The sequence below is a fragment of the Camelus bactrianus genome, chromosome 18, assembly GCF_048773025.1.
Source record: "Camelus bactrianus isolate YW-2024 breed Bactrian camel chromosome 18, ASM4877302v1, whole genome shotgun sequence".
NCBI lineage: Eukaryota > Metazoa > Chordata > Mammalia > Artiodactyla > Camelidae > Camelus > Camelus bactrianus.
In genome coordinates, this window is record NC_133556.1 from 4000003 (window position 1) to 4014724 (window position 14722).

General features: G+C 50.9%; 1 protein-coding gene across 5 annotated transcripts in view; it reads left to right on the plus strand.

Annotated features, from left to right (window-relative positions):
• GRID2IP (Grid2 interacting protein) overlaps positions 1-9758 on the plus strand; it is a 34924-nt gene extending 25166 nt beyond the window's left edge. For 2 of the 5 annotated variants that reach the window (XM_074345625.1, XM_074345624.1), the window contains 9 exons: positions 1560-1647; positions 2464-2541; positions 3048-3244; positions 3566-3721; positions 3844-3930; positions 4784-4913; positions 5001-5119; positions 5797-5961; positions 6216-9758. In XM_074345625.1, the coding sequence (XP_074201726.1) occupies positions 1560-1647; positions 2464-2541; positions 3048-3244; positions 3566-3721; positions 3844-3930; positions 4784-4913; positions 5001-5119; positions 5797-5961; positions 6216-6287 (1092 nt within the window). In that variant the 3' untranslated portion in view covers positions 6288-9758. The other 3 variants (XM_074345622.1, XM_074345621.1, XM_074345623.1) reach the window with 3 other exon arrangements.
• The last annotated feature ends 4964 nt before the right edge of the window (positions 9759-14722 follow it).

Here is a 14722-nt window from a genome sequence, read left to right on the forward strand (position 1 = left end):
GGAGAGCTCTACACCAGGGGAGGGGCTTGGGCAGCAGCAGTGAAGGCGAGACTCATTTCTGGGCCTCTTCAACATCAGCTGAACATCCCCTGGTCCTCTTGTCCCTGAGGCATCTGTGTCCCTGAGCCAATGACACACTGGGGACACCCAGAAATGGCACCTTGAAACCTATCACTCTTGAGATTTGAATAGCTCCCTTAGGCTCTTAGAGCCAAGAGAAGGACAACTGGTTAGGGAATCACTGGCCTTCAGACTGTCTGACTTTCTACCATGAGTAGTTTGTTCACAGGATCCAAGACTGAAGGATTCTTAGAAGGACAGCTGGTCCAAATCCCTGAACAACAGCCTCTACCCTTTCACTTTGATGCTTGAATTTCCTCCCAAAAAATACTGCCAGTGTATACATGAATACCTCCAGTGACGGGGAACTCACTACCTGTCAAGGAATCTCTTTCCTCACTGGATGGTTTTCACCATCCAATCCTTGTATTGCTCTGAAATTGTGTCTCTCCAAAATTCTCATGCCCTGCTGTCTGTCCTGCCCTTTGAAATCAGGCAGAGCAAGTATATTTCCTCTTCCACAGACAACCAGCCTGTTAGATGAGCAAGTTTCATCCCCTCCCTGTTCTTCAGGTCATTCCCCTAGAATGTATTTTCTAGCCTCACAGTCTGTCAAAGGGCAGACCCCTAATGGAACCCCCAGTGGGGCTTAACCAGCCCAGAGGAGAAAACAGAGTTTTCATCTCCTGTGACCTGGACATCATACTCCTTTTAATATGGCCTGAGAACCCTCCAGCTTCTGGGGCTGCTCCATCCCAGTGCTCATTCCCACCATCATCCTCAACCCTATTGAGACCAATAGCGTGCCCGCACCTGTAGCCACCCTCTGTTGGGGTGTGCCTGTCACTTTTTCCCACTGCCATCTCCTGGGTCCCCTTTCTGGCTCCTGCCTTCCCATCCGAGTTGGCATCAGCCCACATCTCCAGGGAACCTTTCCCTGCTGCTCCTGAGGATTCTCAGCAGGACAAAGTCACAAACAGGGACTTACTGGGCCCCCTAGAGACCTCACTCCTACCAGCCTCGGATGGGCCTGCAAGCCTTGTTCTGCAGAATGGCCCTTCAGCTGGTTACTGAAGGTGGACACAGGGGCACAGGTCATGCATCTGACCAAGCCCAAATCCATACCAGGTGTCCCTGCCCTGCAGCCATGTTGTGACACTTTGTTTTTCTGCCTGTCCTCCCTTTGGGATCTCCTTGTGGCAAGCACCCCATCCTCACCCCCTGTCAAGCTCCATATGGCCCTCTTAGATTGTCACCTCTCATCCAGACCATTCATCACAGCCACCTGCCCAGCTCTTAGCCCCTGGCACTTCCCTGCTTCGGTTTCCCCAGCATTGGGAACCCTCCTCCCACCACTAGGTTTATCCCAGGGCTTGATGGAGGCTCTCCCCCAACCCCGCCAGTGCTCAGAGGGTGGCCCTTAGAGGGTGGGGGCGGTAGGGGATGGCAGTCCCGTTGCCTGTGTTCTTCCTCACTCTGAAACTCCCACTCCCTTGCAGCTCGGGGAAGACTCTGACTATGACAAGCTGAGCGACATGGTGAAATACCTTGACCTGGAGCTCCACTTTGGCACCCAGAAACCTGCTAGTAAGTGGCCGGAGGGCCCTAGGGGGGCCCAGAAACCAGGTGCCCTGTGGCAGCCCAACCACTGCCTTCTGTGGTGTCTTGGGGCTTAGAGTCCCCGAGGTCTGCACAGACTGCCCTTTTCTTACGTGTCCCTGAGTTACTTAACTTCTTGGAGCCTCAGTCTTCCCACCTCAAAATGGAGATAATAGTTGTCATTCATTGCATTCTTACACTCTTGTTTCTAAATTAACCCTGTGTCAGACACTCCTGTTTCTAAATTAACCCTGTGTCAACTGTACAAGATAGGGACTGTGACTGCCCCAACCTCCTGATGAGGAAGCACAGAGAGGCCAGTTAATTTACTCAAAGTCACACAGCCAGAATAAGGTGGACAGATATCCCTCCCAGTATCTCTCTCTCTCTCTCCCCTTACCCCTTTAGTTGTTGGGTGGGGCTCCAGGCAGTCAGAGATATTGTGTGTGAAAGGTGGACCCTGGATGGAAGAGAAAGGTCATTTTCTATCCAGGAAGTATCTGCAAGGTCGAGAGATGATTGGTTCCCCTTATAGGGCCAGCTCTGTCCCAAGGGCCCAGGGGAGGGAGGGTGGGGGAGGGACACACACACACAAGCCACACATTCTGAGTGTGTGACTGGACCCCAGAGTCCCTAAGTAGGAGGCTGAGGAATGAGGAAGGTGTGGACACCTGCATCTGACTCAGGCACGTCCATGGTCAGGAGCATCTGGGCTGTGGGGTGTGGCCACATTCCTCCTCTTGGGCCCTTGCACAGCAGCCTCGGCCTAGCCTCCCCTCATTAAACCATCAGTTTCCCTTCCAGAGCCGGTACCCGGGCCTGAGCCCTTCAGGAAGAAGGAGGTGGTGGAGATCCTGTCCCACAAGAAGGCCTACAACACCTGTGAGGGGCTGGGGATGCCCAAGGGTTGTTGGGGGCAAGACACGACGCGTCCCCTGGGCCACGGAGCCTCGGACCCACCCCGGTGAATGACGGAGATTAGGCCGTGAGAGTCCCCAACACCTGCTAGGTGAAAGTCCCCTCCCAGGTCCCACCGGGCGCAGGTACAGGCCTTGGCGCCCCTCATCGGCCCCGCCCTCATTCTGTAATTGGCTCCCCAGTTCTGTCCCTGCCTCCAGCCGCTTCCTCTACCCTCCCTACTCAGGACCCTCCGTAGTTCTCTGGCCCTACCTCCACAGGCCCCACTCAATTTCTGGTCTCCTCGAGAACCCCACCCTCGCCCTTTAATCGGTCTCAGGAAGGACGTTCTCCATCTCTGAGTCGGCTCCTGCCCCACCCCGGTTCCTTGCCACGCCCCCAGGCTTCACCCAGTAGCCCAGGTGACTCGAAGCCCTGCCCTCTCTCCGCCCCGGCCCCGCCCCGGCTCATGCTCGCGGCCCCGCCCACAGCCATCCTGCTGGCGCACCTGAAGCTGAGCCCGGCGGAGCTGCGGCAGGTGCTCATGAGCATGGAGCCCCGGCGCCTGGAGCCCGCGCACCTGGCGCAACTGCTGCTCTTCGCGCCCGATGCCGACGAGGAGCAGCGCTACCAGGCCTTCCTCGAGGCGCCCGGCCGCCTCAGCGAGCCCGACCAGTTCGTCCTGCAGGTGCTGCAGCCGAGAACCCTACCCAGGGGTAGGGGCTGCTGCCCAGCGGCCTCGGCCTCCGCCTCCTCCCTCGGGTCTCTCGTGAGCGTGGGTCCCTCTCCCCTCCCGCCACTGCGCTCACACCTGAGTCCCGATTTGACGCCTTTAACAGCCAGTTCTCTCTTAGAATCTAAGGTAGATGGGATGAGAGTGCCCCCAGAGGTGTGCTTACTTTTCCTAAGGGGATACCGGGCAGCCCGCTGACCCCCACCGCAGGCTGGCCTGGGGCAGTGGGTCTTCCGCGGGCGGGACAGATGACTCCAGGCCCTGACTCCGCGGCAGATGCTGTCAGTTCCTGAATACAAGACCCGCCTGCGCAGCCTCCACTTCCAGGCCACCCTTCAGGAGAAGACAGAAGAGATCCGAGGCAGCCTGGAGTGCTTGCGCCAGGCCTCCCTTGAGCTCAAGAACAGCCGGAAGCTCGCCAAGATCCTGGAGGTCAGGGTCCACCCTCTCTCATGTCACTCCACCTGCCCTTCTGCCCCCTGGGGCTTCCAGCCTGAGAGGGGCCAGGGAGTGGGTAGGGCCTGGGCAGGACCTGCCCACCTTTCTCTCCACAGTTTGTGTTGGCCATGGGCAACTATCTCAACGATGGACAGCCCAAAACCAACAAGACCACAGGCTTCAAAATCAACTTCCTGACGGAGGTGAGGGGGCCAGACGGGCAGTCATCCATGAGTTTGCTCTACCACTGAGGCCCTTCCCCCAGGAGGAGGAGCTGGCTGCCCACAGGCCAGGATGTGACAGAAGCAAAGGGTGGGGGTTGAGGGGGTTGTGGGGGTGGTAAAGTGACTTCTCCAAGCCAAGTCTCAAGATCTGGGAAAATGGAGTGGTGGGAGAGGGGAGGGGGGGGAGGGAAGGTTCCAGGAGGAAGGGGAGAGCCCTACCCTGTAGGTTCTGTGCCTTTGACACCACCACCACTCTCAGGCCGTTCCTACCCCAGAAAGATCTAGGATCAGAGAAAGGACAGCTCAAATGCCCAGCTTTCCCCCAGTGTTTCTGGGAGTTTTCTCCACGACGCCTTTGGTTGTTTAAAAAAAAAAAAAAAGAGGAAGAAAAGCTCCGTTTGTAGATACGAATGACTTAGGATGTCTGAGGTTCAGAGGGGCCACAGATGGTTCCAGAAAATCACAAAAGGGAAGAAGTCTGAGTGATGCTCCCCACTTTCCCTGGGGTTAGAGAATCTTGGGCTCTATCTGCAGACAAGGGCAAACTCACAAGGACAGTAAAACCTGGGGGGCTCCCTTAGCTGGGGGCTGTGGGCCTGGTTCCTGGGGTCTCAAAGGTCTGGGTGAGGGAACAGGACTGCAGCATCCCAGCAGTTAAAAGCTTCCGAGTGAGGAATGCCAGCCAGTGGTTTATGAGCTTCGGAGTTGGAGAGAGTTGTGGGCCAGGAATTGATGCCAGTCTGGGAAAAGCAGGGCTAAGAGTACCTGAGCCCACGGGACTGGGAATCTGATGGGGTCCTTGAGGAGGATGTATGTTGGGGGTCACTTGCAGCTAAACTCCACCAAGACGGTGGACGGGAAGTCCACCTTCCTGCACATCCTTGCCAAATCGCTGAGCCAGCACTTCCCTGAACTCCTGGGCTTTGCTCAGGACCTGCCCACCGTGCCCCTGGCTGCCAAAGGTAGGTTGGGTGCATGGATGGGGAGGCAGAGGCACTGCCATTCTGGGTTGGGAGGGTGGCCCATCAGGCCCTGTCCCTTCCCTACAGTGAACCAACGAGCCCTGACCAGTGACCTGGCTGACCTCCATGGCACCATCAGTGAGATACAGGCTGCCTGCCAGAGCATGTCCCCCTCGAGTGAGGACAAGTTTGCAGTGGTCATGTCGGTATCCTGTAAGCAGCCTGTCCCAGTGCCACAGGGGACCCCAGGGTGGTGCAGCAGAGCTGGCTATAGCTCCAGTGGCCTCTGTCGACCTCATATCGTGTCCCAGCAGAGATTCTGGGCAGAGGCTGTTGTGAGTCTAGGGGTTCTGGAAGAGGGTCCCATCTTGGGTTATTTAGAATCCAAGCACTTATGCCAACCTGTGTGTAACTGAGGAGCTCTTGTGATGGGCTAAAGCCGCCACCTTGCCCCAGACTTAAGTCACAAGATACAAGGTGAGGCTTGTGGGGCCTGGCCAAGCCAAAGGCAGTCAGGAGAGAATATTCCCACTGAGTGTGACAAGTGCTATAGAAAAAGAGAGACAGAAAAAGGGAGAAAGGCCTTTCTCACTCTCTAGTGATGAGGGCGCTATACGTGGATGGTTCAGAAGAGAAGGTGGTAGCATCTGAGCAGAGCCAGCAGGGAAGAGAGCTGCCTGGTGAAAGGCCTGAAGCTAGACTGCATGTGGCAGGTTTCACAATGAGCTTGGAGGGCAGTGGGCGCAGGGACTGGAGCCTCTGAACAGGGCGTGGTTCCCACGTGAGCAAAAGGCCTGGGGCAGACCGGAGTTAGGCAGCAAGGCCGCTGGCTTGTGTCGTTGCGGGGGTATCTGGGGCAGTTTCCTTAACAGAGGCCCATCAGTCCTTCCTGGAGACAGCCCAGCCAGTGCTGCGGGCCCTGGACGGGCTGCAGCGCGAGGCCATGGAGGAACTGGGCAAGGCGCTGGCCTTCTTCGGTGAGGATTCCAGAGCCACCACTTCTGAGGCTTTTTTCGGCATCTTTTCGGAGTTCATGAGCAAGTTCGAGGTGAGCCAGGATGGGGGGCCAAAGGGGCCCCTGAGAAGGGAGGGCCAGATGTCAAACGAGGGGGGTCCTCTGTGAAGCCCTGGGTGAGAAAGTCCCCGGCCCCCTCCACCCCCGTGAGAGATACGCGCCCCCACCTGGGCAGGTCCCGCAGGTCTCTACCGCCGCGATCTGGGGTGGGGAGACGAGGCGGGGGAGTGGGTGCGGCTTCCGGGACCGCTGACCAAGCCGCTCCCCACGTGCTCCTCCCTCCCCAGCGGGCGCTCAGCGACCTGCAGGCTGGGGAGGGCACGCGCAGCTCTGGGATGGTTTCGCCCCTGGCCTGGTGACGGTGGCGGCCTCGCTTCCTCTTCGGCCCTAGCGCGGAGACGGACGCCGGAGGCTGCGCGGGAGAGGGTGGCCGGGACGCCGCCTGCGTGGCCCGGAGCGGCCCGGGTGCGGGAGTGGGACCCAGTCACCCGCGCGACTCCAGCTACCTCAGTCGTCGAGCTCCGGCCGCCCGCGAAGGTGCGGGGCTCGGCCGGGGACCCCTTCTCAGGGCCGAGCCCCCGGCTCCGAGCGTTGGGGGCGCGGGGCGGGAGCCAGGGTGCCGACTCCCCGGGAAGAGTGGACCACCCACCGCCACGCCCTGCCGGCTTCCTGCTCCTTGCCCCCGCCTCCAAGGCAGGGCTGGCGGTGCGCGCCCTCAGGACATCGGGGTCCCGGGGAGGGGGCGCTGCCACCAGCAGGTGGATTGCAATTGCGAAGTGGCCGCGGCAGTAGGGCAGCGTCTTGACTGGAGTGTGCCCAGCCCCAAGGAAGGATGTCTGAACCTTTTCTGAACCGAGTGTGCATAGGGGTTGCCCTCGGAGCACGGACCTCACAGACCTCGAACCCTGGAGGAAACAGATGCCCCTGAACACACCACACCAGTGGGCACGATAAGGCCTGGAGGTCCATCACACAGCCAGGGTCTCCTGGGGCTGCTTGGAAGAAGGCAGGCCGGAAGGAAGAAGAGCCCCAAGTACGGAGCCTAGGGGTGTGTGCACCCGGCCTGGGTTTTGGAGGCTGGAAGAAACTTCAGTTGGCTGCAGCCCAGAGCCAAGGCAGGCTGGAGAGAAGCCGGGCAGAGATGTAGGAAAGGATTAGGAAGACCCTCTATGTTAGACTATAGAGTCGAGGTTTTTATCCAGCAGACAAATTTAATCCAGTTTAGAAGGGGTCACTTGGAAGTGGGAGTCTGGGAGGGACATGGGGACGTCAAGGTATGGGGCAAAGAGAACAGGGAGGTGTACAGGTGACAAATGGGAAGGATTTGGTGGCTGATTGCCAGGTTTCTCACCTGGGTGGGTGGCAATGATGTTCCCTGGAACAGGTCATGTGAACAGAGCAGCCTCAGGGGCAGTAACACAACCTGGGACATATTTGGGATCCCGGCGGCTGTTTTGTATGTGTGTCTGGAGCCCCTGGTGAGGACTGGGTTAGAGGAGGGAGTTACCTGCATACCTACAGGGAGCAGGGGGGTGCTGAGGGCAACTTGCCTTTCTTTGTTTCTTCCTTTCAATTCTCCAGTTGGCAAATTCTGGCATCAGGCAGCATCCTGTTACCTTCCCTTCCTGTTCTATCAGAGAAGCCTGAAACGGGCTTTAGGTTTCGGCTTTTTCTCTCTCACTGTGATTGAATGGCTGGTGTTGCTCCTGGGTGGTTTGGGACCCATGCAGTTCTCCCCAGTCTCCCACAGGCCCTTCTCTGAGGTCATGTATGTTCTGTGTTCGTTCTCCACTCACAGCTACCATATAAAAGTGTCGAGTCCAAAGTGTGTGATTCAGATGGGAAAACATACCCAGATGTGGCTGGTTGTGGGCATTTTTCTCCAGTAGCTCAAGCTGGATAATTTCCGTAAGTTCCCAAAACCTTTGTCTCTGAGAAACATGTCAGAAGGTCAGTTAAAATCCCCGTGTGAGATCTGTAGAGATTCTAGACTCCACCAGCCTAGGAACAGACATGAGCCTCTAGCCCCAGGTGGCCCGAATAGCATTTTCTGCAAATTAGAAGCACACGCCCTCTCCAGGTGGCACCAGCCCCGGGCCAGGGGACGCAGGTTGGCAAGCCATTCACTAGCTGGGATTTCTCCCTATCATGTCTTGTAAACATTTCCTATTTGCCACACAATGCTGTGTCACCAACTGTCCCCAAACTCAGTGACTTCAAATGGCAGCCACTACTGCTCTTGAGTCTGTTGGTCACCTGGGCAGTTCTGCTCTGAGCTGGGCTCACTTGTATGTCTCTAGTCATCTGTGGGTCAGTTGGGCGGCTTTGCTCATAATGCAGGGCTCTCTCCACATCTGGGGCCTTGGCTGGGGCAGTTGGGATGGCTCCCTGTGGCTGCTCATCCTCCAGCCAGGACAGTTCACACGGTGGCAGCAGGAGCCCAAGAGAACAAGCAAGGGCACAGAAGATTCCTCAGAACTCTCACCCGATTCCTTCTGCCACATTCTATTGTCAAAGCAAGTGACAATGCCAGCCCCAAGTCTAGGGAAGGGGAAATAGGCTGCCCTCCTGATGAGAGATGCTGGAAAACCACATGGTGTGGATTCAGGCTTAGCTAGGACCATTTTTGCCATCAGTCCACCACATGCTTCCTTGGCCAGGCACCCTGGTACACATCCCAGCCTCTTTAAAATCCTCAGTGGCCCCAGTCCTCCCTGGACCCAGCACAGCTCTGGTCACCCATCCTCACGTGTCCTTCAGGTGCCATGTTTTTCATTCTTACCTAGTCACCCACAAGTCACCCGACTCCTCTCTAGATACACTCAGCACAGGAGGCAGCAGTGGTGTGTGCCTGTGCCTACCTAGCAGCCTCTTCTGCTGGAGGAAGCTCCCTGTTCTCTCTCTGGGAAATCATCCCTCCCCTGCTCTGCCTGCTTGGAGTGGTGCTGATTGGATAACTACCATCTTGTGGCTCTGGCTGGGTGACTCAGAGTCAATTCAAGACTCAAGTTAGAACTGTTCGGAGAAGGAGGCGCCTTTCTTCTGGATCAATCGTTGGGTGTATAGAGGGTGGAATCCTGCAGAGAGCTTTCAGGACCACCACGTGGAGGGCACCTGCCTGGGTGTAAAACCAATGGGGAAGAAAAGAAGAGAGGACCACGCCATCTCTTTGTCCCTGGATCCAACTGTGCCTGAAGCAGACATCCTGTCTTTTCAGTTTTGGAGCCAACAAAGTCCCCCCACCATTCTTACATTTAAAAAATTTCTTCTCATTTTTTGGCTTAGGCTGCTTTGAATGGGTTTCTGTCACTTGCAGTACTAAGAGGCTTTACTAATACACCCATCAAGTGATGGTTGTAGACATTCAGTCTTTTCACATTGTCACTGCGTTCTCTTCATTCATAAATACATTCGCCAATATTTTTTGACTGCCTACTATGTGCCAGGCACAATGCTGGGTGCAGATATCTTATGGGTCAGTCTCTCTGTGCGTGGTTTCCTAGGGTTGTATTTCATGGTAGTTCTACACCCGAGTCAGTACAAAGCCCTTTATGGGAGCCGATATGTGCACCATCCCCCCGACCCCGACACCTCACCAAATGACGAGGTGTGAATACAAGCACTTTGCCCCAGGAATGTATTTCTCTCTCAATTACACTAACAAAATAACATAGCCCAATTACACACCGCCTTTCCTAGTAACACCAGTTAATGTTTGCTAGGTAGTGTGCTCCATGTTTTCACACATTTCATTTCATGTTACTTTCACAGTGACCCCTTGAGGTGGGTTTTTGTTATCTCCTTTCTACAAATAAAAAGTCTGAAACTCAGGAAGGTTATGTGACTTGCTGGATGGAAAATTAAGTCTTTCTAAATCCAAAGCCCATCCTCTGAATGGAATATCTTCTTTGCTTTACTTAGCATGATCTTTTTGGGGGAGGGGGTTAGGTTTATTTGTTTATTATTTGTTTATTTTTTTGTAATGGCGGTACTAGGGATTGAGCCAAGGACCTCGTGCATGCTAAGCACATGCTCTACCACTGAACTATACCCTCCCCTCTGCTTAGCATGATCTTTTAAAAAATGTATACCAGCATTCCAAGGGCCACAGATACTGGTGACTTCAACATAAAGGCTTTCCCTCTTTTCTTACCCCTTCCTGTCCATCCCTGCTAATCTGCTCAGGCTTCCATAACAAAATACTGTAGACTGAGTGACTGAAACAAGAGGAGTCCATTCTCTTACAGCCCTGGAAGCTGGAAGTCCAAGGTCAATGTGTCAGCAAGTTGGGTTACTCGTGAGGCTGCTCTCCTTGGCTTGCAGATGACTCCTTTCCCGCTGTGTCCTCACATGGCCTTCTCTCTGTGCATCTCCGGTGTCTCTCCTTTTGTTGTTGTTGTTGTTAATGGAGTTGCTGGGGATTGAACCCGGGACCCCATGCATGCTGAGCATGCATTCTACCACTGAGCATTCCCTCTACCACTGAGCTACATCCCCCTCCCCACCAGTGTCTCTTCTTATAGTGATACCAGCCCTATTGAATTAGAGCACAATCCTTATAATCTCATTTTACCTTAAATAGGCTCCTTAAAAACCTTGTCTCCAAATGTAGTCACCCTCTGTGGTATTGGGGTCTAGGAATTCCGCAGATGAGTTTGGGGAGGGGGACACATTTCAGCCCATATCAGATCCAAAGTTGTAATAGTGCTAGTTCCAAGGAGGCCTCAGAGATCTCTGGATTCAGCTGATGCTCCAAAGAGAAAGGAGTCCATCAGGCAGGATTTTCTCACCTCCCCCATCTGCGAACTTCTATGGATCTGCCATCATCTTCATCCTATGGTGCTCAGGCCTTGCTCTCAACTCCAATTCAGAGCTTATTCTCTGTGCCATATTCCCACCTCCCCAAGCTCCCAGGGGCCCCAATGCATCAGTGACCACAAATCATTCTACACTGGCTCTTCCTCTCCACCTATAAACATCCCTCCACCTGTAGCCCTGTAAGAACAGTCTAGACCCCAGTGGCTGGTGCCCTTTCATACCCTCCTTTAGATCAAATCTCTCAGAGCTGTTGTCTATACTCGCTGTCTCTGTGTCCTCACCACCCATTCATCTCTTGGCACGTGGCAGTCCGGCTTTCTCTCCCATCATTCCCCTGCACCTGCTATCAGCCCTGACAGGAAGCCACGAGAAGTACTAGTTATCCTTATCTTAATTGGCTTTATTTAAGCAGCACAGTGCACTGTTTATCCTCCCTTGGCAAATTCTTACACACCCAAGCTTCAGCTAGCAGGTGTCTGCTCACTGATAACTCTGTCATCAGCCTGATTGCCTGTTGACCCAGCTGCTCCTTGCCTTTGCATACAGCAAGGGCTCAATAATTGCCCATTAAATCAAGCCAAAATAACATCAAGGTAGGGGGCTCCCAAGTTGCTCAAGAAAATGAGTGGCTCCTTTCTATAAAACAGTTTGGCCACATGGATCCAAAGCCCGAAGACAAGGGTTGCAAACAAAAGGTCCACAGAGGCCAGCCAAGGAATGCAAACTTAAGAAGCAGATGGTGTAAGAAAACAGTGATTCAAGGTCAGGGATAAGGCTCAAAATATTGTCATCTCAGATTTTCACACTCAATACCTGGTAGAAATACATGCAGTTTTATGGGGAGGGTATAGCTCAGTGGTAGAGTGCATGCTTAGCATGCACAAGGTCCTGGGTTCAATCCCCAGTCCCTCCATTAAATAAATAAATAAACCTAATTAACCCCCCCAAAAGAGAAATATTTGCAGTTTTGATAATTTACATATTAGTTACCAAAAACCATCTTAAGAGTCCCAAAAATAAATTAGAAGATTTACACCTGTATCAAGAATATAGAGCCATTTCTCATTTGTTTAAGAAATTCACCCCAAAACCTTGATTAGCCTTTCCTAATACTAAGTACCAAGTGGTATTTCTGAAAAGTGCTGCAGAAATGGACATTAATAAAGCTGATTCCGGAGCTGAATTACTGTGTCGTAAGAGATCACTGGCATAGGAGACTCTTTTTTTTTTTGTCAGTTTCTTTTCATGCTTCGTGAAAAGCTCCTCCCTGGGAGACAATCAGGCCCATTGTCCCCGAGGTGCAGAGCTTCTGTCTAACGAAAGGCTGGTGGCTGAGTGCGTGTGGCTTCCTGGGGCTCCCGAAGTCTCCACCTGTGCAGACTTCTTATCTTCACTCCTTCTGAATTGTCATTCCTTCTTGTTTCTCATGCCCTCCTTCTGGGATCATTTTCATTTTCCTTGAGTACACTTTTTAAATCGAAGTATAGTTGATTTACAATGTTGTGTTAGTTTCAGGTGTACAGCAGATTCAGTTATATATGTATGTTTATATATACACACTATATATATATATATATACATTCTTTTTCATTATAGATTATTACAAGACATTGAATTTAGTTCCCTGGGCTATACAGTAGGTCCTTGTTGTTTATCTATTTTATTTATAGTAGTTTGTATCTGCTAATCCCAAACTCCTAATTTATCCCTCCCCCTCATCTTTCTCCCTTGGTAATCATAGATTATTTTCTATGTCTGTGAGTCTATTTCTGGTTTGTAAATAAGTTTGTATCACATTCTTTAGATTCCACATATAAGTGATATCATATGATATTTGTCTTTGTCTGACTTATTTCACTTAATATGATAATCTCTAGTTCCACTCATGTTGCTGCAAGTGGCATTGTTTCATTCTTTTTTATGATGGAGTAATATTCCATTGTATAAATATACCACATCTTCTTTATCCAGTCATCTGTTGATGGACATTTGGGTTGCCTCCATGTCTTGGCTACTGTAAATAGTGCTGCCGTGAACACCGGGGTGCATGCATCTTCTCAAATTAGAGTTTTCTCTGGTTGTATGCCCAGGAGTGGAATTGCTGGATTTTATGGAAACTCTCTTTTTACTTTTTTGAGGAACCTCCATACTGTTCACCACAGTGGCTGCACCAATTAACATTCCCACCAACAGTGTAGGAAGGTTCCCTTTTCTCCACACCCTCTCCAGCATTTGTTAATTGCAGAGTTTTTTTATGATGGCCATTCTGACAGGTGCAAGGTGATACCTCATTGTGGTTTTGATTTGCATTTCCCTGATGATTAGTGACGTTGAGCATCTTTTCATTGCCTGTTTGCCATCTGCATTTCCTCTTTGGGAAATGTCTGTTTAGTTCTTCTGCCCATTTTTTAACTGGGTTTTTTGTTTTTTTAATGTTGAGTTGTATGAGCTGTTTATACATGCTGGATACTAATCCCTTATTGGTCATATCATTCACAAATACTTTCTCCCACTCTCCAGGGTGTGTTTTCGTTTTGTTGATGGGTTCCTTTGCTCTGCAAAAGCTTTTAAGCTGAATTAGGTCCTATTTGCTTGTTTTTTCCATTTATTTATTTTTGCTTTTATTTCCTTTACTTTCAAAGACAGAGCCAAAAAAATAGTGCTGCAATAGATGTCAAAGAGTGTTCTGCCTATGTTTTCCTCTAGGAGTTTTACAGTATCCAGTCTTACATTTAGGTCTTTAATCCATTTTGAGTTCATTTTTGTATATGGTGTTAGAGAATGTTCTAATGTCATTCTTTTACATGTGGCTGTCCAGTTTTCCCAGCACCACTTATTGAAGACTGTCTTTTCTCCACTGTAGAGTCCTTCCTCCTTTGTCAGAAATTAATTTGCCATAAGTGTGTGGGTTTATTTCTACGCTCTCTGTCCTGTTCCATTGATCTACGTGTCTGTTTTTATTCCAGTACTGTAGTGTTTTGTAGCTTTGTAAGATAGTCTGAAGTCAGGGAGCGTCATTCCTCAAGCTCTGTTCTTTCTCAAGATTGGGGTCATCTGTGTTTCCATACAGATTTTAAAAGTATTTGTTCTAGTTCTGTGATAAATGGCATTAGTATTTTGATAGGGATTGCACTGAGGGTTTTCATGTTCTTTGTCTCACTTGAAATACACTGGGGTTCCTGCATTGGAAAATTGAGATATTTTATCAGTTTTGGAAAATTTGCAGTCATTATCTTCTTGAATATTGCTTCTCTCCCTTTCTCTTCATTTTTCCCTTCCTTCTGAAACTCCAATTAGACATTTTTCTTTCTTACTTACTCTATTCTCTATATCTCTTAACCCTCTCTTTCAAACCCTGTCTTTTGGGTTTTCTATCTCTTTCCTCATGGTGCCAAATTTATTTAACTTCTCCATATCTAACTTCAAGTCCACTAATTTTCTCTTTAGCTGCATTTAATCTCTGTTCAGTTCACCGATTAAATTTCTAGTGTCAGTTATCATGATTTTCATTTACAAAAGTTCTATTTGGTTCTTTTTCAAATATGCCTGATCGTTTTCGAAAGCCCCTTGCTTGGCATTCCTATTTCTTCCCTCTTTTTATCTATTTAAACATGCTACACACATTATTTTATATTCTGTGGCTGACAATTTCAATAAATGAAGTTTTGCAGGTGCAATAGTGCACTTTCTTATTTTTGCTGTTTCTTTTTCACAGTAGCTTTTCCTTTTTTTTTTTTTTTTTTTTTTTGGTAATGTTTTACTGGGAACTCTTATTCTTGAAACCTTACTTGTGGCAATTCTTTAAAGTCTGGGTTTAAAGTGCATTTCTCTTGTCAGGTATTTGGAGGCCACATGGGTACTATGAATTCCAGCCGTAAACTCATGTTCATATGAGGATGGGGTTTGATAAGAATTCTCAGGGGAGATTTTTTCTTTTTGTGCCTTCCACCCAGGTCCAAGGCTAAGACAAGTCCCT